The following is a 26,832-nucleotide window of genomic DNA, read 5'->3' as shown; positions in this document are numbered from 1 at the left end:
ACTATTATGATTTGTACAAACGTGCAACGTACTCAAATCTCCATGCATGCTCTCAAGTTTCCAAGGGAGTTGTTAGTCAATGCAACTTTATTGAGCACAAAGTGAACATCCAACAGTCGCGCCTCAAAATAAATCAGAAATGTTACAGTGAAATGATTAAAGCTTCCAATATATCCAGGTGTTTAATTGGGCAAAAGACCGCCTCAAACGAAACAATATCCTAACTCAAATACAAGCCAGCGCTGGAAGGAAGGAGAAATGCGAGTGGATGATAACGTGCATGCTTTGAAGTGAAGCAACGAAACAATATCCTAACTCAAATACAAGCCAGCGCTGGAAGGAAGGAGAAATGCGAGTGGATGATAACGTGCATGCTTTGAAGTGAAGCTTCACTTGTGTGTGAGAGGTGTGGGAGGAGTGCGGCTCGGCTGAGCCAGAGCGCATGCTCGGGGAAGCTTGTGGGGCGGAGCTGCTGGTGAACAGATGGCAGATGGCTGGCGATTTGATGCTGTGCACGAGCATTTCACGGGCACAGCACCAAATCGCCAGCTAGTTAAACCTCTGTTTAAGCCACTTTATATCGAGCTCCCGCTCAATGCGCATGCGCATTGAGATAGGTCGCTCGACCTAAAAAAGTAGACTGAGTGGTTAAAACACATAACTGTTGAATTGGAAACTTCTCTGCAGCGCCACACATTCTAGTTTTCTTGCTGTAATTTTGTCTTAGAGGGCTTGTTCAGCACTTTTAATTTTCTCCATGTTATAAGCTAGTTGTTCTATGCCTTCTTTTCATAACCATTTTTAAGAGTCAATGACTGCTGCAACGAACTTGTACCACGCAGAGCATAACAGTGTATGTTATGTGAATAGGTCTGTGGGTTACTGCTTTTGTCACAAAGAGCCTTTTATTACTGTGCAGTTCATAATTTACAATAGTAATCTAGCACAGTGAGCTAAGAACTGCGATCAAAGCGCTGCAGGAAAACACACTCATGCAAGCAGTCAATATTTAAACACTTAGGGCAGGATTACCAAACATGCCGACAGGTCTTACTCATAGTGATACAGACTTACTCCTGAATTTCAAGAGTAAGCCAGGACTTAGCATGACATGGCTAAACACTTATAAGGCCCCAAGGTGAGAGTAATTGGCTATGTCAATGCTTGTCTTTTCAGGGCGGTAGCAAGGGCCAAGAGATAGAGTGCAGAAAACATTCCCGTACACCCTAGAAACAGTCAAACTCGCACTCGGTGCACTCAGAGTCCGGGATAACAAATTTTGAGGGTCTTAGGTTTGCGGTCTTCTGAAACATTTCCCCTGTGGGCCACTGTTACTTGCTCTAGCCTCCAGAAGGATCACAATAAATATTCGACGGTGGACTGCAAATGGTCCCCCTACTCGACCAAAAGAGGCATCAAAAAAAGTCACAAGACTAATGAAGTGCCTAGACCACTGAGGTATATCTCTTTAACCGTGAGGTATCCCTAATGACCTCCAAGGTGACGCCACATCCCACAAAAATCACTCATGAATTTGCTAATATTACTGAGGAATACCCCGACCAAATAAAACATTTACTAGACAAACAGCAATCGAAAGACCCATGGACCAACAAAGCACTCTCCCCTTCATCAACCCAGGAACACACTGATCACACCCTGGATCAACCAAGTTGCATCTATGGAACCACCCCGGCTTACCACGCTTTTGAATACTGACTTACTCACCAATGCACTAGCTGTACAAGTTACTGCCACATCACGGACTACAGCGAGGAGAGACGAGGATACAAACCGAGCTGACACCGGCCCAGCAGACAGACGAGCTGCATGCGAAACCTATCGTGGGGCGGGACTGACAAAACGAAACCTATCATGGGGCGGGACTTCCATTTTGTGAAGCCCGCGCCCACGGAGTGCCTGGAGGAGCACCGAGGGAGAGCCCCGCGGTCGGAGGCTGCACAAGTCCGGAGGGCCGTTGACCGGTGAGCGGGGAAGGGGGGGGGATGCCTGTATGTCTGCGTGTGTGTGTGTCTGTGTGTGCGACGACGGAGGGGTGGGGGGGGTGCGACGGCGGAGGGGTGGGGGGGATGCTCAGTGCACGTGTGTGTGTGTGTGTGTGTGTGTGTATGCGACGGCGGGGGTGGGTTCTCTGTATGTGTGGGTGCGTGCGTGCATGAGCGCTCGTGTGTGTGTGTCTGTCGCTGTTTCTGCGCATGCGAGTGTGGTGTTGCTGCTTTCCAGGAGACAGCAGCTGAGCGCGTTCGCGAGCGAGTGGCCAGCGGAAATCGCCTCCTTGAAGAGGCAATGCGCGTGGCCGAGGCTGTCTCCTGGGAAGCACAGTCCGTGACAAAAGATCTCGGCGAGTACAGCGCTGACGCGCTGTATCGCTACGAGACCTAAAAAGAAAAGGAAGCCTCTGCTGATCGTATCATTGCAGCAGAGGTATCAGGTTACAATTAGGCAGCATAAAAATGGCTGTGCTTTAGCTTTTGTGTAGCACAACACTTGACAAGTTTAGGCCGACGTTGGTTCGGGATCATACACAAATTATGGGCACAGGGTTGCATCCTGGCCTCCCACAGATACCTACCGTCTTTCCTTCAATATAGTCCCACTCCCTCCTAATGGCTGACTGATGCTTACTGTTCATTCAACAAGAGTGGTGCACAGTATATCGGAGCAACGACATCTTTGCTGCTTCTCTCTAAACACCAACTTGTGGGTTATCAACATGTGCCTTGGATATTCAGCCACTTACTTTACTTTAAGTAGGCAGAGGAGTTGCTGTCAGAGTACCATGAATATTGGGAGAAAATAATATAGGATGTCAACTGGTTATCCTGATCCTGCTTTGCCGCACAAATACACTCCTCTTCCAGACTCCCATAGAGCACTGGAGGAGTCGTCGTAAGCAGGGGCACAGCACCTGTGCCTTGGGTCCTCAACCCATATGCGATATATTGCATAGGTGCTAGGGAGTTCAACAGCTGCCATGAAGCAACAGAGCACTCCGAGGACGATTCAGAACGTTTTGAATTAACTTCCTATGTCACCTACATTTTAAGGAGAACTTCTCCAAGTGTATTTTTAGTGATAGTTTAAAGCTGCAGAAAACGTTGGATGATTATGTATAATGATTTCATTTATGATTGTATATCATTATTTTGTATATGTTTATATTATAATGGCTTACAAGCTAAACAATTGTTTAGACTGACTCTCCCCAAAACTGAACATAGTCTGAACTACATACTTGTGCATTCGTTTTTTTTATTCCACCGTTTTTAGGTCTCTGGCCTAGCGTACACTGCGCATGCAGTGTCGCGCAGCGCGAGCCTATTCCGGGCGAATTGAAAATGGACCTTGGATTCCACGACGCTCGTGCAGTTGTGGAATCCAAGGTCCAATTTCATTGGCCTTCGTGTGCGTGCTGTTTTTAAACAGAACACGCAATAGGCCATGGGCGGTCGCGTAGCTCCGCCCATGGCCTATTGGTGTCAGTTATGCGCACCAGAGGCCATATATTTTGAATTATCGCGGCTTGACAGCCGCAATATTTCAAAACATATGCTTGCAGTGGCGCGGCACCACTCACGAGCTTTTTTTTTTTAGGTCTCGTAATCGTTCTTTTTTTTTTGGTGACAGGACATTATTGGTGCTGCAGCACAAGAATAGAACAAGCTTCCATTAAAACTGCCCGCGCTCCCGTCTTTATTTAGGTCCGAAAAAATCTCAGGACTTTACCTTTTAATCAGTAAAATTCCAAATTATTTTTACTACCTTCCTCTCCATATTTACTGAACTTTCAACAGCGCTAAGAGGTCTCGGTGTGCGTTGTGCACTTATACATAGCATAACGTAGTGTCAGAATTATGCTTGACATGTTTGTAATTCGTGCAAGAATAAAACGGATCGGCATGGCCTGAAGTACGCACCGCACCACTCCAGAACGCTAATGTACATTGCCTAGGTTTGTAATTTATACACTGTTTCCATGTTTCGAGAGTAATAATCCTCAACAAGGGCCCAGAAATTTTTAGCGTTACACATAGCACTATACCAGCGGCCCCAAATTAAGTTAATGGCAGTTTTAGAATACATGTTATGTAGCGCTATTTAGATGATAAATGCATTACAGTTTTGGCATTGCAAAGAACAACAAACTTACAGTGGTCACCGCCAGTGCATGGACACCCAGGGACAGGCCGAGGAGCACACAGAGCAGCTGCAGGCCTTTCATGGCGAATTCCGTTCCTCTGTGGTGAGGAAAGGGGTGCTCTTTTCAGACACGAATCGCAGGTTTAATATTTAACCCCTCTTGAAATACTACAGAGGAGCTTCTCTGGAAAATCAGCAGCCCTGGAATGTGTAAAGAGCCTGAACCCAAACACCGCCCCCCAGGAGCCTGGTTTCACAGGAGTCTGCAGAATTGCAAAAGAAGAGATAAGGCAGACACCACTCAGGAGACTCCGCCCCCAGCAGCCGGCTGATCCGCTTAGAGAGGTAATGTTCTCTTATAATATATAACCCAAATGGCTGTGTTCATAAAGCAATAGTCAATGGAAATTCCATTTCACACTACTTCCGCTTGCGCCTTCCCTGATTTAAATATTCGTAGAATTAGTTCGATAACGCATCAGCTCGTTTACCTTTCAGCATTGTATGTAGCATTTGTAAATTTATTACTACGTAGGGCACTTGGCTACACGGATAGCAAGCTACAAGGTGTAGGAAAATGAAACATGAAGAATTCTGGATACATAACTCGGTGAGGCTGAGCTCAGCATTCGCTGCAAAGGGCTCGTGGTTAACATTACTAAACGTTCACAAACAAGTATCTTCACAATGTTGGAAATTAATACATAGGATAGCGTGTGTAGCACTTCGACTTGTTCCTCATTCTTTGCTGTAACACGCTCCACATTTCCCATATGTTCACAAAAATCGGTTTATTTTTGAGTTAAAAACACAAACGACACCTAATTTCATATCTCATAGCGCAGCCTTGATCGCTCCTGAGGCGTGAGCTGGGAGCTAGGCGAGGAGTGTCAATTTGCGATATATTGCACAGATTTAGCATCTTAACATTGCTGCTACGTTTATTAACTGATGTTGCTGCTACGTTCTTATTGTTCGAAATTTCTTTTAATTACCTAGGGAGGGTGCAGGCTGAGATGGAGATACTGCATAGCTAGAATCCCGGGGTTGCACAGCGCATTTCGTCAGGGACGAGGGAAACGCGACCAGACACTCACCCGGACGGCCGCCATCTTGAAGCGGGCCAAGGTGAGCACGCTAGTCTTTTCGCCTCCCCTGCACCATAAAAGACAGGCTGGTGCGACTTCGCGCAGTGGGTGCGCCGGAGGCGCGCCAAAGGCGAGCCCGTCTGCGCCCATCCACGCCAGACACGCGCCTAGCGCCGGGACCCCTGGATGGGGTCCATTAGGCGCAGCATTGCTGCGAGGGCTAACATACAGGAGAGCAGGTTCCTGAGTTTCTCCCCGGTGAGTGAGGAGGAGGTAAGGAAACGGCTGTTGGGGACTAAATGAGGCTCTCCTCGAGACCCTTGACCTGCAGCTATAGCAAGGCTAGTGGCGGCCCCTATTGCCGCAAAGTTAACTAAACTATTTAATCACATGCTGGAGATCAGTGAATTTCCTTCCTGCTGGAAACGGGCCTCAATTCTGCCCCTACTAAAAAATACAACCTGGACATTTCCGATCTAAACAACTATCGCCCCATCGCCAGGCTACCTTTACCGACCAAGCTTATAGAGGGAATCATGAATAGACAACTCAGCTCATTCTTGGGGCTGTGCAAGCCCTGGATCCATCGCAGCATGGATTCAGGGCTGGGCACAGTACGGAATCTGCCTTAATTAAATCTGCTGAAGACATCAGGAAAGTAATGGACGCAGTAGGCAAAGCCGCCTTGATCCTGTTGGACTTATCAGCAGCCTTTGTTACGGTCCACCATACGATACTGGTGGACCGTCTGAGGACCTGCGGGATTCAGGGGAAAGCTCATAAGATCCTGAAAGCTTTCCTCTCCAACAAGAGTCAGGTGGTGGCCCTGGGTGAGTTTGAGTCAAAACCTTTTGTGCTCCCATGTGATGTTCCCCAGGGCTCGTCCCGGAGTCCTACCTTGTTTAATGTTTATGTTTCCACTATGGCACCAGTCATCCGATCTTATGGATTGGAGTTAACATCTTACGCAGATGACACGCAGATTGTGGTGTCACTGCTACCGGGGGGAGAGGAAGGCACTGCCAGCAGGTTTAAAGATTGCATGTTAGCAGTCAGTAACTGGATGACGATGAATTGTCTAAAATTAAACTCAGCTAAAACTGAAGTGCTACTGTTCGGGGCCAGAGAGAATTTCTGGACCCCAAAATGGTGGCCCGATGAGTTAGGCGTCCCTCCCTCGCCAGTTTCAAAGGTTAAAAACCTAGGGGTTCTGATGGACGATAAATTGACCTTCAGGCCTCAAGTCAATGCATTGTTGTCAGCCATCCATTTCACACTCAAGACTATACGCAAGATCCTGCCCTTTTTACCCGACGAGCATAGGAAAACAGTGGTGACAGCACTGGTCCTGTCCCGTCTTGATTATTGTAACGGCCTACTGCTCAATGCCCAACAGGGGCTGCTCCACAAACTATAGGTCTTGCAAAATGCAGCGGCCCGCCTACGTTCGCCCCCGTCTCTCAAGAGCTGGTGAAGCTACACTGGCTGCCGGTGCGTAAACGGATTGCCTTGAAGGCCCTATGTATGGTATTTAAGGCTGTCAGGGGGCGGGGGCCCCCCTGCATGGCCCAGTATTTTCAATGGTACAAGCCGGGTAGACCTCTCAGGTCAGCTGATCAGGGGCTGATCTCAACTCCACGAATCAGGAAAGCCCGATGGGGAGGCAGAAGCTTCTCTGTGGGAGCAGCGAAGGCTTCAAATGCTCTACCACTGGACCTTAGACAGGCTTCCGAATTGATGACCTTTCAGAAATTGCCGAAAACATGGCTTTTCAGGCACTAATTCCGGGCTGAGTCAGGGGAGTGGTCAATCAGCGCCAGGACACCGGCTGGTAACAGTGCGCTTTATAAATGTTAAAAATAAATAAATCTGTAACAACTTCCTTGAAACGGTCACAATATTAGGGACCCATTCTATTGCGGATTTATAGGTCTAATGTGCTACACAAAACAATGTAAGACAATCTGGACACAACTGAGAACCATTCCGATAACCATCCTAGATGTAACAGCGCAGGGCACAATGTACCAGCACGTGCACGCTACATAGTGTCGGCATGGAAGAACAGCACCGCTCTACACAGTGTGCTGGGCCACACTGGCGTCAGCACCTCACGGCACACCGTGCAAGCACAGGCAAAATACACAGTGACAGCAGCCTGTACAGGCAAACAGAGCCCCGCCATGCACTGCACCGCTCCAGGCCCCCAGCACAAGCACAAGCAAACAGGGCCTGCCGTGCACTGCACCACTCCAGCAGCCAGCACCTACCATAAAAGCATCTCTCTCCTAGGACTCCTTACTAGCTGCCAGCACAAGCAAACAGTGCCCCACTGTGCACTGGGGCCAGCACAGACAATAAAAGCGCCCCTCTCCCCTAGGACTCAGTACTTTGTCGAGCCCCTCTGAGAGCACTTATTGTAAGCGATTTCTATTAGCCAGTGCTCTCGGTTGCCCGGTGGAAGCAACCACTGTTCAGAAGGGGTGAAGAGAATATTCATCACTGCAGACGCCCGCTGCCTGCTTTAAAGAGCCGTTACCCCCTCCGTTAAAAGTAATTCATTCCTCCTCAGAGCTGCTGACGGCATATCTTGTCATGTTTGCTCAGCCTACCCCTTATATAATCAAGAGTGCAAATTCATTTTAAGGAGAGGCTCGGAATCCTAAAGACTGTTACACCTACCACAGAAGGAGGAGGAGCTCAGCATGCACGGGTACTTCGTGGCTAAACGTAATACTCAGTGAATTGAGATGTGCTAACATAAGCGTCATCTTTTGTAGTTTCTTTCAATAACTATACTGATAAACGTATATTCAATAAATACACATATACCTACAAAATTGATCACTCTTTTAAAACAAATATCTGAAGACGTTTCTAACATGAGAGGTTTGTCCTACATAGATCACTAGGTGTATGTTTTGCTAGGTCAAAGTGCAGAGTGAGAGTGACAGCAGAGTGAGAGTGACAGCATGAGTGACAGCAGAGGGAGAGTGACTGGAGAGTGACAGCATGAGTGACTGCAGAGTGAGAGTGACAGCATGAGTGACTGCAGAGTGAGAGTGAGAGTGACAGCATGAGTGACTGCAGAGTGAGAGTGACAGCATGAGTGACTGCAGAGTGAGAGTGACAGCATGAGTGACTGCAGAGTGAGAGTGACAGCATGAGTGACTGCAGAGTGACAGCATGAGTGACTGCAGAGTGAGAGTGACAGCATGAGTGACGGCAGAGTGAGAGCGACAGTGAGAGTGACGGCAGAGTGAGAGTGACGGCAGAGTGAGAGTGACGGCAGAGTGAGAGTGACGGCAGAGTGAGAGTGACGGCAGAGTGAGAGTGACGGCAGAGGGAGAGTGACGGCAGAGGGAGAGTGACGGCAGAGGGAGAGTGACGGCAGAGGGAGAGTGACGGCAGAGGGAGAGTGACGGCAGAGGGAGAGTGACGGCAGAGGGAGAGTGACGGCAGAGGGAGAGTGACGGCAGAGGGAGAGTGACTGCAGAGGGAGAGTGACTGCAGAGGGAGAGTGACTGCAGAGGGAGAGTGACTGCAGAGGGAGAGTGACTGCAGAGGGAGAGTGACTGCAGAGGGAGAGTGACAGCAGGGGGAGAGTGACTGCAGAGTGAGAGTGACTGCATGAGTGACAGCAGGGGGAGGGTGACAGCAGGGGGAGGGTGACAGCAGGGGGAGAGTGACAGCAGGGGGAGAGTGACAGCAGGGGGAGAGTGACAGCAGGGGGAGAGTGACAGCAGGGGGAGAGTGACAGCAGGGGGAGAGTGACAGCAGGGGGAGAGTGACAGCATGAGTGACTGCAGAGTGAGAGTGACAGCATGAGTGCCTGCAGAGTGAGAGTGACAGCATGAGTGACTGCAGAGTGAGAGTGACTGCAGAGTGAGAGTGACTGCAGAGGGAGAGTGACTGCAGAGGGAGAGTGACTGCATGAGTGACTGCAGAGTGAGAGTGACAGCATGAGTGACTGCAGAGTGAGAGTGACTGCAGAGGGAGAGTGACTGCAGAGGGAGAGTGACTGCAGAGGGAGAGTGACTGCAGAGGGAGAGTGACTGCAGAGGGAGAGTGACTGCAGAGTGAGAGTGACTGCAGAGTGAGTGACTGCAGAGTGAGTGACTGCAGAGTGAGCGACTGCAGAGTGAGTGACTGCATGAGTGAGAGTGACTGCATGAGTGAGAGTGACTGCATGAGTGAGAGTGATTGCATGAGTGAGAGTGACTGCATGAGTGACTGCAGAGTGAGAGTAACTGCATGAGTGACTGCAGAGTGAGAGTGACTGCATGAGTGAGAGTGACTGCATGAGTGACTGCAGAGTGAGAGTAACTGCATGAGTGACTGCAGAGTGAGAGTGACTGCATGAGTGACTGCAGAGTGAGAGTGACTGCATGAGGGACAGCAGAGTGAGAGTGACAGCAGAGTGAGAGTGACAGCAGAGTGAGAGTGACAGCAGAGTGAGAGTGACAGCAGGGGGAGAGTGACAGCAGGGGGAGAGTGACAGCAGGGGGAGAGTGACAGCAGGGGGAGAGTGACAGCAGGGGGAGAGTGACAGCATGAGTGACAGCATGAGTGAGAGTGACAGCATGAGTGACAGCATGAGGGAGAGTGACGGCAGAGGGAGAGTGACGGCAGAGGGAAAGTGACGGCAGAGGGAGAGTGACGGCAGAGGGAGAGTGACGGCAGAGGGAGAGTGACGGCAGAGGGAGAGTGACGGCAGAGGGAGAGTGACGGCAGAGGGAGAGTGACGGCAGAGGGAGAGTGACGGCAGAGGGAGAGTGACGGCAGAGGGAGAGTGACGGCAGAGGGAGAGTGACGGCAGAGGGAGAGTGACGGCAGAGGGAGAGTGACGGCAGAGTGAGAGTGACGGCAGAGTGAGAGTGACTGCATGAGTGAGAGTGACTGCATGAGTGAGAGTGACTGCATGAGTGAGAGTGACTGCATGAGTGAGAGTGACTGCAGAGGGAGAGTGACGGCAGAGGGAGAGTGACGGCAGAGGGAGAGTGACTGCAGAGGGAGAGTGACTGCATGAGCGAGAGTGACTGCATGAGTGAGAGTGACTGCATGAGTGAGAGTGACTGCATGAGTGAGAGTGACTGCATGAGTGAGAGTGACTGCATGACTGACTCCAGAGTGAGAGTGACTGCATGACTGACTCCAGAGTGAGAGTGACAACATGAGTGAGAGTGACAGCATGAGTGAGAGTGACAGCATGAGTGAGAGTGACAGCATGAGTGAGAGTGACAGCATGAGTGAGAGTGACAGCATGAGTGAGAGTGACAGCATGAGTGAGAGTGACCGCATGAGTGAGAGTGACCGCATGAGTGAGAGTGACCGCATGAGTGAGAGTGACCGCATGAGTGAGAGTGACCGCATGAGTGAGAGTGACCGCATGAGTGAGAGTGACCGCATGAGTGAGAGTGACAGCATGAGTGAGTGACAGCATGAGTGAGAGTGACTGCAGAGTGAGAGTGACTGCAGAGTGAGAGTGACTGCAGAGTGAGAGTGACTGCAGAGTGAGAGTGACTGCAGAGTGAGAGTGACTGCAGAGTGAGAGTGACACCATGAGTGAGAGTGACAGCATGAGTGAGAGTGACAGCATGAGTGAGAGTGACAGCATGAGTGAGAGTGACTGCATGAGTGAGAGTGACTGCAGAGTGAGAGTGACTGCAGAGTGAGAGTGACTGCAGAGTGAGAGTGACTGCAGAGTGAGAGTGACTGCATGAGTGAGAGTGACTGCAGAGTGAGAGTGACTGCAGAGTGAGAGTGACTGCAGAGTGAGAGTGACTGCAGAGTGAGAGAGACTCAGCAGTGTGAGTGTTCCAGAGAGAGCAGGGTATGCTTGTGCGCTTACACAGTGCACTGACACATAGGAGCTAAAACAAAGAACAGCTGAACACGTGTCTTGGGAGCTTCATGGAGGCAGCCAGCCCTCTGTGAGCGGAGCAGCAAGGAGAGGATGCCCTAACCAATCAAGCGCAACTACTCACAACCTACTGTACGATTACAACATAGGCCAAAGGGCAGAGCTAGGTCTTTTCGCATTACGTAGGGTGAGCAGTGTGTGAGTGTGTAGGGTGAGCAGTGGGTGAGTGTGCAGGGTGAGCAGTGGGTGAGTGTGCAGGGTGAGCAGTGTGTGAGCGTGCAGGGTGAGCAGTGTGTGAGCGTGCAGGGTGAGCAGTGTATGAGTGTGCAAGGTGAGCAGTGTGTGAGCATGCAGGGTGAGCAGTGTGTGAGCGTGCAGGGTGAACATTGTGTGAGTGTGTAGGGTGAGCAGTGTGTGAGTGTGCAGGGTGAACATTGTGTGAGTGTGCAGGGTGAACATTGTGTGAGTGTGTAGGGTGAGCAGTGTGTGTGTGTGTGTGTGTGTGTAGGGTGAGCAGTGTGTGAGTGTGCAGGGTGAACAGTGTGTGAGTGTGCAGGGTGAACAGTGTGTGAGTGTGCAGGGTGAACAGTGTGTGAGTGTGCAGGGTGAACATTGTGTGTGTGTGTGTAGGGTGAGCAGTGTGTGAGTGTGCAGGGTTAACAGTGTGTGAGTGTGCAGGGTGAACAGTGTGTGAGTGTGCAGGGTGAACATTGTGTGAGTGTGTAGGGTGAGCAGTGTGTGTGTGTGTGTGTGCGCGCGCGTAAGGTGAGCAGTGTGTGAGTGTGCAGGGTGAACAGTGTGTGAGTGTGCAGGGTGAACAGTGTGTGAGTGTGCAGGGTGAACAGTGTGTGAGTGTGCAGGGTGAACATTGTGTGAGTGTGCAGGGTGAACATTGTGTGAGTGTGCAGGGTGAACAGTGTGTGAGTGTGCGGGGTGAACAGTGAGTGAGTGTGCGGGGTGAACAGTGTGTGAGCGTGTAGGGTGAGCAGTGTGTGAGTGTGTAGGGGCAGTGTGTGAGTGTGCAGGGTACGAAAACTCGAACTAAGTCCACCACACACACACACATAAGACCACACACAAGGCCACACACACACCACACCCACCACACACACACAAACACTCCCACCACCACACTCTCACCACCACACACACAACCACACACACACACACAACCAGCCGTCAGTGCAAGCTTTCACCGGGCACAGACACCACCAGCCATCAGTGCACCCTTTCACCGGGTACAAACACCAGCAGCGTCAGTGCAGGCTTCCACCAGGCACACACCACCAGACGTCAGCGCACGCTTTCACTAAACACACACACACACACACACCACCAGCCATCAGTGCATGCTTTTGCCAGGCACACACACCACCAGCCGTCAGTGCACGCTTTCACCAGGCACACACACCACCAGCATTCTGTGCACGCTTTTACCAGGCACACACACCACCAGCCGTCAGTGCACGCTTTTACCAGGCACACACACCTCCAGCCGGCAGTGCCTGCTTCCACCAGGCACACACACTACCAGCCAACTATGCACAATTTCTACAGGCACACACACCACCAGTCATCAGTGCACACATCAATTGTTAACGCATCCACAATTAACTATTGTAGCAATCGCAGTATGGTGCACTTTACTTTTAAACATATTCATCTAAAGCCCAGCATACCACCATTGCTACAATTCCAATCCAACCCACATAATTCCACTACACACCAAATGCATACACTCCATAAAACATGGCTAAAAGACATTGCCATTTACAATGCCATTAGCTCTAACTCAAATAAATCCGAGATCTATTGCATTTCCAATGCTTCTTTTGATTTTAGAAACGCTATGAGGCCAACAGTATTCCGTAAAAACACACATATTGAGAATTATAATGTGAACATTCCCAGATACTCAATTGTGTGTCTGACATTTTAACATTTTGCACACATTTACATCAGTTGTAAGGTGGGGGATATAAATTACTACTTTTACTAAACCTCTTAGGTCAAGAGGCCTAACAATCTCCATCAAATCTAGACGACTTTCTAATCAAGATAGTCAGCATGTGGTGCCACAATAAGGAACCCTTTTAGTGAATCGATTAGTGTGTCCAACCCACCCAAAATCGCAATTAGCTTGGATACCAAATTAGTATAGCACTAAGTGTGTCTTTTAGTCCAATATTTTCAAAGAAACCACATCAGCACTCATCCTCACAATTAATGCATTTCCAAGGTTCATCAGAAACTTTCTGGCCTATTCAAATGATTTCTCGTAGTTGCAGCTCTGCACAAATGTTTGCATATAAATGAAGTGTTTAGTCTGTGAAGCCTATTCCTTTTCTTAAAGATGCATCATTATTTATAGCTGACAAACGTGATGGTCATGAGTGGGCTACACTCTGCAAAATGTACCTGGCTGGTCAAACCAGTCAGCTCTCCTAAATTATTGAGATAGAGGCATATAAGGAGTTAAAAGTAGGGAGGGGTGTGGCTGCACATGGGTGATGGCCTGAGCAGACTCCACCAATGACACTTGCATAACTAAGTAAGGATTTAAGGTGTTTTTAGTAGGTCAGGGTTTCCCTTTCATGCAACACTAGCTCACGAAAGAGAAAAAGAAGGGAGCAGAGCTCTATATATTAAGCTATTAAGTGGTCCATCCCCAATATCTGTTTATTTGTTGTGGGTTCCTTGCACATCTCATGTCTGAAAACGTTTGTTAACATGCACATTACATTTCCCTACAGCACTCAATCTGACTACTAGGCATGAGATTACACCATAAAGACGTCAGACATCCATCAAACTGATAAGTAATAAAGAAGTCCACTATGTGCTGCCACATTCAAGCACAAAATAGTAAAACATATCACCCAAAAAAACATTAGGTTACACTCGAGTTGAGCGTGCAGGCATAGAAATTTCATACCTCTGCCCAGGACACAAATAGACATCAAGTTTGAAGAATAATAAGTAGAATGGAATTTCAGTAGCTCCTGCCTTACGTCAATTCCTTGCTGCGTTGGTCTTGTTTCCAAAGTTAACTTGTTACCTAGTGCATGAAAACGAAAAGATTTATAAGAAAGTAAAACTTACATCTACAAGTCAAACACAAACTAATACAATTGTGAAACTTCCTCTATTATTCACTGTTGGACTTGGCCCTTTTGGCAGGTTCACCCCTGAACTTTTTGCCTTAAGCTCTGACATGGTGGTAGTGATTTTAGGCCTCTGGGCACTTTAGTACTGTGGCCCAGTGTAAAGTGTGTGCGTTCTCCGAGTGTGTGTGTGGTGAGATCGGCCTGCCCTTCCATAGGAATGCATTGGGGATATGTGTGTCAATTGTGATTCCTGGTATGAGAGGAGTGCAGGGTCGAGTTGAGTATGTATGAACTCGTGAGGATAAATGATGCGCAATGGTATGCACAGATTTATGGTGACTGGTGGAGAAATGCCACTTTTAGAAGTTGACATTTCTGTGTGCTATGTGTCTGCCTGCCTGCCTGGTGTGAATTTCATGTCTGGCTTGTGATTGACAGGAGCTGAGAGGTGTGGGTGGCTCCAGGAGACAGGGTGAGTCAGTCCAGTGATGAATAGAGAGATCTGCATGCAGATGGGAGGGAGGAGTTGCACCTGGAACCTGAATAGGGCTGTGCCTTCCCCCCACAATGCTGTCTTCGCCCCCTGTGGTGTGTCTGATCACCGATCCCCCACCTGACAAAGGGGAGAGGAGCTGGGCAAAACGAAGTGCTCCAAATCCCCTCTAAACAAGTTTTGTGATTCATGTAGTATGATTTACGCACCCTATTTTGATACCTCTAAATGTGGCTTTTATGATTATGTGGTTGTTTTGCATATTATGGTTTATGCTAGGGAGATTATGTTCCACTGTGATTCTTTCCTAATGCGAGTTATACTTAGGTGGTTAGGGTCGAATGCGTTTAGACTTATGAGACAATTGCATAATGTGTTTATGCTGGTGGGGTTGGCGCAGAATGTAATCCGTGCCTAATGTGATACTGTGCATAATGTGGTTTATTTTACAGGCTGATGCGGAGTAGTGTTTACCAGTCATTACTGGTTGTACCTTTATGATATATTTTACTTTTACTAAGTTCACTCTGTGATGGTTCTGACAGTGGCCCAGTAGGCCATGTCGGTTGTGTATATATTCCCTTGTAGATATGACCTAGTGCCAGGTGGCACCATGTATATTATGTGAGTACTATTCTAATGTGTTATGAGAATACAACGGCTATTTTTGATATAACCTGGTGTGGAGTTCCTTTTGAAGTGTGCCTGGGATGTTGTTGCTGTGTGTGTGCGCAAATGCTTTACACATGGCCTCCGGGATAAGCCTGACTGCTCGTGCCAAGCTACCAAGGGGGTAAGCATGGGTTATCTTTGGCGTGTAACTCCCTTGCCCTGACTAGAGTAGTGGTCTCTGCTGGGCTTTGGCTCAATCTTTAGCCAACCAGAGATCCCATTTCCAACATTCACTAAAAGGGAATATGCAACTTTAACCAAAAATCTGTTAACTTGCAGCTAAAACCAATGGCTGGATTTTAATCGGAGCCAAAAAGGAAAAAAAATATTTTTAAGCCTTTCTTTATTATCTAACCTATTACCAGCACTGAAAATACATTTTGAAATCTCATGTTACACCACACAACACTTGTGAAAAGTGATACATAAATATCCATAAATTACATTGAATTATGAGGAAATATTTGATATTAGGAAGCAGCATTTGGAAAAAAATAGGTCAGATGTTCTAAATTATAAACAACGATATATCAACATGCCTAAGCTTAATGCAGAGTATATCTGAATAAGGAAGCTAAAACATTAAAGCAAACAGATCATGTATATTCAATTTCTTGGAAAAATAAATTACTTAGAAAACCAATGGTTCTATTTCGGCAGCCTAAAAGATCTACAAAACTTAAAATGTCTCAATTTAATTGCTTTTCATGTGATATGGGAAAACATGAAAGAAGAAAATGAGTTTGATACTTGGAAGGAATTACCAAACATGATCTAAATCAATGCTCTGATCAAGATTATGAAAATGGAACTGAAAGCTTGTTTGCAAATTGTACTTGATACACCACCCAACCCCTCAAAGGCAGACATTCATTGGAGATGTTGTAGACAGACTAACGTTTTCATACATCCTTTTAGACAGTACATGTTGATGCATACAATTAAGTGCATATAATACTTTGAAGAGGGGCACAGTAGAGGAAGGTACTTCATCTGTCAAGATTATTACACGGGACTTTCATTTGTATACAACAACTCGAATGCACATTGCAAGTGACTACAAATTCTGTAAAAATCACATATAAAGAATTGGTAAAACAATACAGACGTGACTTTGATGAGATAGTAATCAAATTTGTAAAGTAAGGATTTCACAAATGTTGCAACTTTGGGATGCTCAATTTCAAGCATATCTGTATTTTTGGTACAAAAAAACGTACATCCTCCGAGTCTATCTTTCGCTCTAAAATTCTCTGCATGCCCTTGCCGATTTGTCTTCTTCCGAAGAAAGCTGCTCATCAGTTATCTGGGCGTAGAAACTGAAGACCTACAGCAAAAGAGTCACTACTCATTTGTAAATATAGCCCCCTTACAGTCCGATTCTTGGGACAGACTAGGAGAAATCGAAGTCTGAGGGAATCAGCCTAAAGAGCAGACAACCAAAACCCTGACAAATAAATGAGGCTTAAACAATTTGAGATTTGTATCAAGATCTGGGGAAGTATAACGAAAATGGCACACTTTCCTTGTTCGCACTGCGGCACACCTTTCAAAAGGTGCGCCTTGCACAAACCAGGAGAGTGCACCGTATTAAAAAGAATGCGCTGCCCCCAGGGCAATTGCATAAATGAGCAGATAGAAATGAGAGCATTACTCGTCGGAGTTTGGTATTGAAATAGGCTGATATCAAATTGGCCCCTGACGAAGGGACACATGCCCCGAAATGCATTGGGCATGAAAGAAAGACTATCTGCATGTTGAAAGAAAGTATATAAACATGTGAAATTAGCAACGTTAAGAAATAGAACATGCAGATGTGTTAAAATAAATATATATATATATATATATATATATATATATATATATATATATATATATATATATATATATATATATATATATATATATATATATATATATATATATATATATATATATATAGGAGCAGACATTAATGTGATATTCTAATGTTATGTATGAATTGAAGTGAAAAGATATTATATCCTAATATATATATTTTTACATTTTTCTTCGTGAATTGTGCACATTGGATCAATTACAAGTACTTGAATGTATGATTTTGATGACTCCGAAGCATGTTAGACAGCATGCTAGACAGCATGCCTCCTAGTGTTGCACACAAAAGTTAAAAGGATTAGTATTTAGATATTTGGTTTAAAACAGTGAGTGCACTGCACATCCTTTCACGTTCATTGACTTACACCACACCTCAGAACTTCACATAGCAAATCTCCCACTTTATCCAACTCATGTGCACTATTTTATTGCCCTCCAGGCCCTCCAATCCCATAGAAGTCATAGCACCATAGGTCATCAAGTTTGCCAAATTTACTATGGTAGGTAATTTAAATTTTCACCTAGACAATCCCGGCTGCACCACTGCTGTGACCCTCATTAGCAACCTGGAAGCAATCCAGCGCCTATAGCCGATTAACCCTTCCACCTATAAGGCGGGTCACATTCGGACTGTGGTTATTTCTAGCCCTCCTAATGTTGGAGTGGGTTAGCCTATGCCACTTACCTGGTCGGGTCACTATGCCATACAACTATTTTTCCTTCCAGAAGCCTTGCACTTCCCCCTAGTAATCAATGCTATCCCTACTCTGCGCTGGTCAAAACGTGCACCTCATTTGTTCTTTGCTCACTTGGACGGCTCAAAGCCAACTCTAGCAATCTATGCCGACCTAGCTGTTAACCACTGGATCTCCAAAGCCCTTGAATTAACCCACCTACCCCCGTGCCCACCACTAAGAGTACAAGGTTGTCTACTCTATGGTTTAATAGCCATCTCAACTCTCAAAGAGAAATGTAAAAATGTAAGGCAACGGATCAAGCATTATGAAGCTCACAAACAGCTGAATAAAGCGGCCAATAAGACATAACCCAACGCCACCAGAATAGCCCACTTTGACTTCTGTGCAGCCAAAATTGAGGGAGCTTCCAACTCACCCAAGAGGTTTTCTTCATTGTGAAATCTCGAATGGACCTGGCGCCTAGGTCTCCATACATTCATTCTCAATAAACAGGAGTAACAACCTTGCAACTGTATTTCTCCAAAAAGTCAAAGACACCTATGCTGCATTTCCATTTGGGTCACCACCAGTCTCAGCTTCCTGGATCCCTCATTTCTTCTGACTCAAACCTAACAGATTTTACTCTCATCAGAACAGACTATTCTACTAGTCTCATCAACCCTGTTAAATCTGGTTCTCTTTGTACCTGCCCGACTCATGTAATAAGTCTAGGGTCTTCCTACGTCCACGGTTTACTAGTTAAACTCATGAATATATCAGTTACCTCTGCATTGGTCCCCAGACTTTGAAACATACAGTCATCATTCTACTTCTGGGGGGGGGAAGAAAAAGTTAATGCTCCGTCTCACTCCTCCCAGTGTCAACTAATCAACAGACAACTATGCTAGAGCGGGGCTAGGAGGGCCAATATGGCAGCTGTGCCCTAGGGAGGCTCTGTGTTTCTGCCCCTTTATCCAAAGTTAATCCTAAACGCCACTAACCATCAACAGTCATCGACCACACGGTCTTGCCCCAGGAATCACCCTGAACATGCCGCTGTCTCTGTTGGGCCGATTGGTGGGGATGGGGGGCATGTTACTGGGGCCTGACCGGGGCCTATTGCCATGTGGTGGCTGCTGGGGAGCTGCAGCTGGAATCGGATGGCCGTGGAGGTACAGGAATCCTAACAAGTGGCGTGCTCAACTGGGGAGGCAACCACTGACTGTAGAAGAGGAGCAGTGAGTGGGAACCGCTGCAGCGGAGTGCTTCCTCGCGGCTTCAACGCGGTAGGTGCCTTTGCCTGCCGCCATATTTATGAGAAGGACAATGGTTCAGGGGAGTCCTGACTAGGTCCGGTAACACAAGGTTAAATATTATTCTGTCTAATGAATAAATCAATTGGGTAGCAGGCTTCATAGGGCAACATGTATTTATTTAATCATAGTAATATGCAGATTAGTATTTACAGAAGTACGTTCAGGTGCTCACATAAGTGACAAGGGTGCGTAACGTGACTGAGTGAAAGTGGCAGTATACGAAATATCACACAGATAGAAAAAGAAATCCAGAACAATATGTACAAATGGGGGGGATTTTCAACAGGAGGTCGACGACGTTTCGATCTTTAGTTAGTCAAGATCAGCATCAGGACAGAGTGAGCGTTCTGAAATGATTAAAGAGTCATGGGATTGTCTTGGTCTAGTTTGGAAAGGGATCTCTACGTAGTCTTTTTGGTGGAGAGATATCTGTTTGTGGAGTCTATCTTAACATCTGGAGTGAGAAACAATGCGTATGTCGAAGTTTAGTCTAGAGAAGATTGGAACATCGTGCGTGGAGGCTTGGTTTCGCTCTTTAATTTAAGGCGAAGCATGGGTGGTTGAAGTAAGGGACAGGAATTGCACTCTGTATCCCTTGTAGATCCCAGACTGTGGCCTCGGGTCTGGATTAAATGTCCTCGTTTGCACGGCCGGAAAAGTTTTTCTCGTCCTCGCGGCTGCCGTTAGTGCTGAAGCTTTCCGAACATACCTTTGCCTGCCGCCATGAATGTACCGCAAGGTGCTCACGGGAGGACCAGTTGCTCTTGTTGTTTCTGCGTTGTGGTATTTTAACGAAGGTGGGTAGAATGCGGAGTTGTGACACAGGCGGTTCCTCTTTTCTGTCTCTCTCTCTCTCTCTCTCTCTCGGTGTCTCTCTCTCTCTCCCCCATTTTTTTGCATCACACTAAATCGCCATAGAGGGCCTGGGGGTCACCCGAGACATACAGCACCCTGGACAGGGACCTACCCACCACTGACTCTGTAAGGGACTCTGAGCTGTCCCGGGTGCATGCAGCTATAACAGGTTGGTAGAGACTTATGATGGGGAAGAAGCTGCTACGTGGCATGACCGCAGACTTGAATATGGTGGGCCATGGAGGGATCCGACTGATGGCACAGCAGCTGCAAGCACAGCCATCCTGTTCTAGCCCAGTGGCCATAGGTTCTCTTCAGCTGCTCTACAGACCCTAAGCCCTGCCTGGCTGCTTTCTTCTGAACTGGCGGCTGGATTGTCTGTAGCGGCCCAGAGATCGGATCAGAGATAGGCCCCATTACCATATTTTCACAGACTGAGTCATGCCCCCGAGAGTGACTGATTGCCTGAGGCTCTGAAATTTGATCTGCCACAACTGACTAGGGCTTCTGGTAGGGTCAGAGACTGCGACCCTCTTGGGAACTGTTACCTATTTTCATAACACACTCCATTACCCTTGTTAGCCAGCCCACTGGGCCTGGGTTGGTGCCTCATGACTGCGTCTTCCATCGCTTGCAGCCTTGGCTTGCCCGCCCCTAAGCCCTCAGGAGTCTTACCAAATTACGCTAGTCTTCCAATGCCCAGCCTTTTGCAGTCACTGGACGCAGAGGTGGCACACAACCCACTCAGGACACCGGTTGACCCAGCGCGATCTGTCATTCGCCACATGCTCCTTGTGGGGTTAGACCCGACGCACTGGAGGACACATCATGCCCTTCCTGCTCCCGTCGCTTGGGGGCCTGTGTCCAACACCTGGGATTTTCATAACATGAGGAGTAGAGGAGGAAGCCACACAACCATCGCCAGCTATTTGATGCCCAAGATCAAGGACAGAGAAACCTAGTGGTGAAGGAACAGTAACATCACTAGGCGGCTCGTGTTGAGACACCCTGAAGCATTTGTAGGCGTCAGCAAGTGGGCCCATGAAGGTGGCCCAATAATTTCATGGTAGAGACCTCAATCAGGCTCAGGGGACAGTTCCGGAGTCCTTACTCCACAAGCGCAATAGCCCACGCGATCCGAGATGCTTGTGCTACGGCGTCACGGATACAACTGGCCCTGTAGACAAATAGTTGAGCACACTTCCCTGGTGCCTTCCTGGGCTGCTTGTGCTATTGTACCCCATGGCAAGCCAAATATGATAATGGACGGAGTGCTGAAACATTTCAACCCCCAGTCAAGAGATCTGGGGTGAATCCATTGTTATTGCTTGTTGTGTATGCAGTCACCTATACTTCCAGAGGCCGTAGGGGAGACGTCTCTTCATAGCTATTCTCTGCCCCCGACTAGCAGTGGTACAAAAGGGGATGGTGATGGACGGAGCTTCTGAATCAATCAGACATTCACACCCAGTCAAGAGATCTGGGTTTAATCCATCACCGTTCTTTAGCCCACTCTGCCACCCCAGTTCAGACATGGCTATATGCAAATCAGTCTGACACTGTGCCTCATGGGAACAGTGCAGCCCGAACTGCCAAGCCATGTCTTCCCTGGACCGGAAACAAGCTTCCGAGGACCGGTTTCTGGCATTCCAGCCTTCTTCAGCCCGGCTTGCTTGAATCCAGTGGCAAAGTGAGCAAGAGACTCACGTCTGAGTATACCCTGCCACACCATCACCAACCCCTTTTGTACCGCTTTTGGCCGCCACAAGTGTGGCAGGGTATACTCAGACGTGAGTCCCTTGCTCACGTTGCCACTGGATTTAAGCAAGCCGGGCTGAAGAAGGCTGTAATGCCAGAAACCGGTCTTCGGAAGCTTGTTTCCGGTCCAGGGAAGACATGGCTTGGCAGTTCGGGCTGCACTGTTCCCATGAGGCACAGGGTCAGACTGATTTGCATATAGCCATGTCTGAACTGGGGTGGCAGAGTGGGCTAAAGAACGGTGATGGATTAAACCCAGATCTCTTGACTGGGTGTGAGTGTCTGATTGATTCAGAAGCTACGTCCATCACCAACCCCTTTTATACCGCTTTTGGCTGCCACAAGTGTGGCAGGGTATACTCAGACTTGAGTCCCTTGCTCACTTTGCCACTGGATTCAAGCAGGCCGGGCTGAAGAAGGCTGGAATGCCAGAAACCGGTCCTCGGAAGCTTGTTTCCGGTCCAGGGAAGACATGGCTTGGCAGTTCGGGCTGCACTGTTCCCATGAGGCACAGGGTCAGACTGATTTGCATATAGCCATGTCTGAACTGGGGTGGCAGAGTGGGCTAAAGAACGGTGATGGATTAAACCCAGATCTCTTGACTGGGTGTGAGTGTCTGATTGATTCAGAAGCTCCGTCCATCACCAACCCCTTTTGTACCGCTTTTGGCCGCCACAAGTGTGGCAGGGTATACTCAGACGTGAGTCCCTTGCTCACTTTGCCACTGGATTCAAGCAAGCCGGGCTGAAGAAGGCTGGAATGCCAGAAACCGGTCCTTGGAAGCTTGTTTCCGGTCCAGGGAAGACATGGCTTGGCAGTTCGGGCTGCACTGTTCCCATGAGGCACAGGGTCAGACTGATTTGCATATAGCCATGTCTGAACTGGGGTGGCAGAGTGGGCTAAAGAACGGTGATGGATTAAACCCAGATCTCTTGACTGGGTGTGCGTGTCTGATTGATTCAGAAGCTCCGTCCATCACCAACCCCTTTTGTACCGCTTCTGACTAGCAGTGAGCACTACACTGCAGACGGCCTCCCCTGGTCACCAGGCAATGAATTGTGAGAAGGAACATCTGTGTGCGCGACACCCAACCCGGTATGCCATTGGTTCTCAACCCACGCCAAACAGTCATGGGTCAACTCCGCTCTGGAAGCCTAACTGTGACACTGCAACCCTGTGACACCATGAAAAACGTCAGCTATGGAGCGACCACTGAGAGACCTCATGACAACGGGCCTGCCGGACTCGAGTGAATCCCTTGACACTAAACTAGACACTGTACTAATGGCAGTAGAGAAGATCAGAACACCGCTTGAGTAGATGTGTTTGTCACTTGAGAGCAGGATTAATAAAGTGACAGCAGATTTCACTCTACTACATGCAGACCACAGCAAACTGGTGGATAAGGTACATAATGTTGAGCACGCGCTGACGGAACTCCAACCGACAGCATGCAAATCAATATCCATAGTGCAGTCCTTAGTGGACCGGCTGCACACACTGGAATGCAGAGCAGAAGACCAGGAAGGACGATCTAGGCATAACGTGTGGCTGGCCTTTCGGAAGGAGTGGAGGACCTCTATGTAGTGACATACACCGAGACCTGGATCCACAACCTGCTACCTGGCGCTGCACCCTCCCACTTGTTCTCTGTTGAATGTGTCATTGGTTGCCTGCTCGCCACCCAACACCGGGAGCCAAACCCAGGTCCTTTGTGTTTGGCTGCTCAACTACAAGGGCTGTGACTCCATCTAACGCGACGTGTGTAAGCTACAAGAAATAAAAGTGGATAACACCACCATCATGATGATCTTTCCTGATTATACCATGGTGGTGCAACGTCAGAGGAGCACATTTCTCGCTTTCTAACGGCATCTCCATGAGCTGGGCATATGATATGTGCTCTTATTCCCTACCTGCCTCCGTGTGACAGCTCCATGCACTTATTGGATTCTGCTGGGGATGGGAGGGGCTGAATAGACTCTGCCAGGCTTGCACCATAACACCCTTCACCTACTGCGGCGCCATGACTCAGGTGTGTGGCAAGGGGCTGCGCAGGCGGCAGCACCTCCCTTCACAGCCCAGCTCTGCCCCAATCTTGGACTAGGTGATCCTAGAGAGGCGTTAGGCCTTACAGATGACATCCACGATGTGGGACCATGCTCATACTCAGAACCCAGATATATGCTCTATGAAGTCCTTCAGCGATGATGGCTCTTCTACCACGTGGTCTTCCGGAACAGATTTCCTGGCCCCACCAGCTATGACTCCCCTGACTACTGACGACCTCATATGATTCATCAATAGCGGTCACTCATGCCATTCAATCCGTATCCCTGTTAGCTCTTTTGTTCTCACATAGTAGTACTTACATATGTGCTAACCTCTCATTTTGCAGCTGGCACTGGCCCATCCCTGGGAGTACACTGCCATTCTTGGTGCACAGACAGTATATATAATGTGGCACACTTATGTACGCTCTTCATTTTAGTTGGCATCTTTGCATCCTGCAAATGAGGCATTGTAATTTTGCCTTTACAGCGTTCCCCATGTGCTCCCTTTAGCCAGCTACGAGGCGGATAATCGCCAGTTGATAGTTTGGCAGTTTGGTTGGATACCTGTTGTTCCTCTCCTCTGATGTTAGCTGTTATGCTTTTACTTCTTCCCCCAGTTATGACTGATTGTCCGGGAATCCCGAGCCCCCTTGCCTGCCCGCATTCACCAGCACCACTGCATAGTGCAGGAAACCCCCTCCCTTGCAACCTAGTCACACGCTGGGTTTAAACACTCCGCCCAAATGACCCACGCTATCACCACCTGGAATGTGAGGGGTATGCAATGCATACACCCGTGAGCCGTAATGCAGCATATTCCTACCTTAAACTAAGATCCGCACACATTGCGCTATTGCAGGAGACACACATGACACAGATTGAGGCCCGCAGACTTTAACAGCAGTGGCGAGGACAAGTGTTTGCTATCGACTACTCCTCCTATGCCAGGGGGGTACTGGCCTGGGCGAAGCCGCGGACAATATTGCAGCAGATGATGATGATGTTGTTGAGGCTGATGATCGGTTCATGTTAATAGACTGTTGCTTGGATGGCGGTCGCTTTCTGGTGGGAGCAATTTATGCCCCCAACACTGACCAGTACTCATTCTTACACACACTGTCTTGCAAGCTGTCCTAGGAAGGGATTACAATTCAGATGTTGATATATAGCTCTGGACCGCTCTTATCCTCCCCTACCATGCACACTGACCACATCTAATGCCCACGCCCTAAGAGACTGGCTCCTTAACTGGCAACTTGTTGACATATGGGTACTTGCAACCCTAACACACGTGCATACCCCTTTTACTCCTCGACAGACAACTTACAAGTTAGACTCGACCGAACGGACGTGCCATTACACCTCGCTTTACACATCGATCGTGGAAGTCAACCCACACCGCCTTGAGGCTTTTCTTTGCAAATTCCACTTGCCCACTATCACGCCTGAGCAACACACAGCATTAAATGAGCACATCACTCTCACTGAAATCTGTGAAGCCATTAGGGCCCTAGCAACAGGCAAGTCCCAGGGGCTGGATGGCCTACCAGCTGAATATTAAGGTGTATGCTCATGTGCTGGCCCCTCAACTACTTGTCCTTTATGAAATCTCCCTCTCAGCCTCCTTCCTACCAGAGTCCCTACATGAGACTTTGCCCATCTCCTTACCTAAACCTGATAGAGATCCCACAGCACTGGGTTCATACCTACCCTTCGCATTACTCAATACAGACTATAAAATCATGGCCAAGTTCCTAGCAGACAGACTGGCGCCCTTGGTCCCACTACAAGTTCACACTGACAAGAATGGGTTTGTTCCAGTCCGCAACACATCACGAAATCTGTAACGCTTCTTCTGTATCTAAAAATACGCTGCACTTCGATGGCCACACTCTGGCAGCCAGGTACTGGACCTTGAGAATGCCTTTGATTCGCTGGAAGGGCGTTTTCGGTTTGGCACCATGCCTCGCTTCGGACTTGGGAGTTGCTTCTTTCGTCTGATTAAACTGCTTAACACTGCACCACTGGCCAGAGTCAAAGTGGCTCCTATATATCAGAACTCATCTCGATAGGCAGGGGCACCTGCCAAGGATGCCATTTATCCCTATTACTCTTCTCTTTAGCTATAGAGCCACTTGCCATTGCTATCCGGGCCCAGGGCATGGAGTGGGGTATTCCACTGGGAGATGAAATTCACACAATCTCTCTGTACGCTTATGACCTCCTTCTTTATGTTCGGGATTTGCGATCAAAGCAGGATACACTGGCCCAGACAACAAATTTGCGGCCCCTTCTGGTCTGCAGGTTAACTGGGTCAAGTCATGCTTATTTCCATTTACCTTTTGTGCACCGAACCTACTTTGCCCTTAGCGATGTTTCAGTGGTATGGCACCCTAATACGTTTCGTCACCTAGGGATCAGTGTACCATCAGCCAGCTGTCCTGTTGGACGGTAATCTTGAAAGAGCGACAACTGCCATCAGGTCCGAGATGTCTTTCTGGCGCAGACTTCCACTGTCCGTAATGGGTCGTATGACTCTACTCAAAATGGTGGTCCTGCCTCGACTACTCTACTTTTTCGCTAATCTGCCTCTATATGCCAACACCTCCCTTCTTACGCTTCCTTCAGGCAACAATGAGAGAGTTCATCTGGAACAGGTCCCGCTGTAGGGTGCTATTATCAAAACTGTACTTACCCACGGACAAAGGCAGGCTTGCAGTAGCAAATATGGAGCAGTACTATCTTGCCTCTCAGCTCCATGAGTGGCTCGGTGGATGGCAGGGTTGCACCTTCCGGGCACTGCCACGTTGCCACCGGTGTAAACCCTATCGGCAATCCTCTGACTTTCACCCCTGCACTCGCGAAAAGCCACTGGAGTCACTGCTACTCGGGGTGGCATATAGGTGCTACCGTCGTAGCCTTTACCTTACA

General features: G+C 48.2%; 1 protein-coding gene across 2 annotated transcripts in view; it reads right to left on the bottom strand.

Moving 5' to 3' along the window:
- The window catches only part of IDE (insulin degrading enzyme), a 996,582-nt gene that overhangs the window by 802,552 nt on the left and 167,198 nt on the right, over positions 1 to 26,832 (bottom strand). For both annotated transcript variants that reach the window (XM_086922493.1, XM_086922494.1), the window contains exon 4: positions 14,048 to 14,170. In XM_086922493.1, coding sequence (XP_086778619.1) covers positions 14,048 to 14,170 — 123 coding nt within the window. The remainder of the gene's footprint in view (positions 1 to 14,047; positions 14,171 to 26,832) is intronic.

This window comes from Lissotriton vulgaris, chromosome 5, assembly GCF_964263255.1.
Source record: "Lissotriton vulgaris chromosome 5, aLisVul1.2, whole genome shotgun sequence".
NCBI classification, from domain to species: domain Eukaryota; kingdom Metazoa; phylum Chordata; class Amphibia; order Caudata; family Salamandridae; genus Lissotriton; species Lissotriton vulgaris.
The sequence above is the reverse complement of the archived record's forward strand: the minus strand, read 5'-3'. Positions and strand labels throughout refer to the sequence as shown.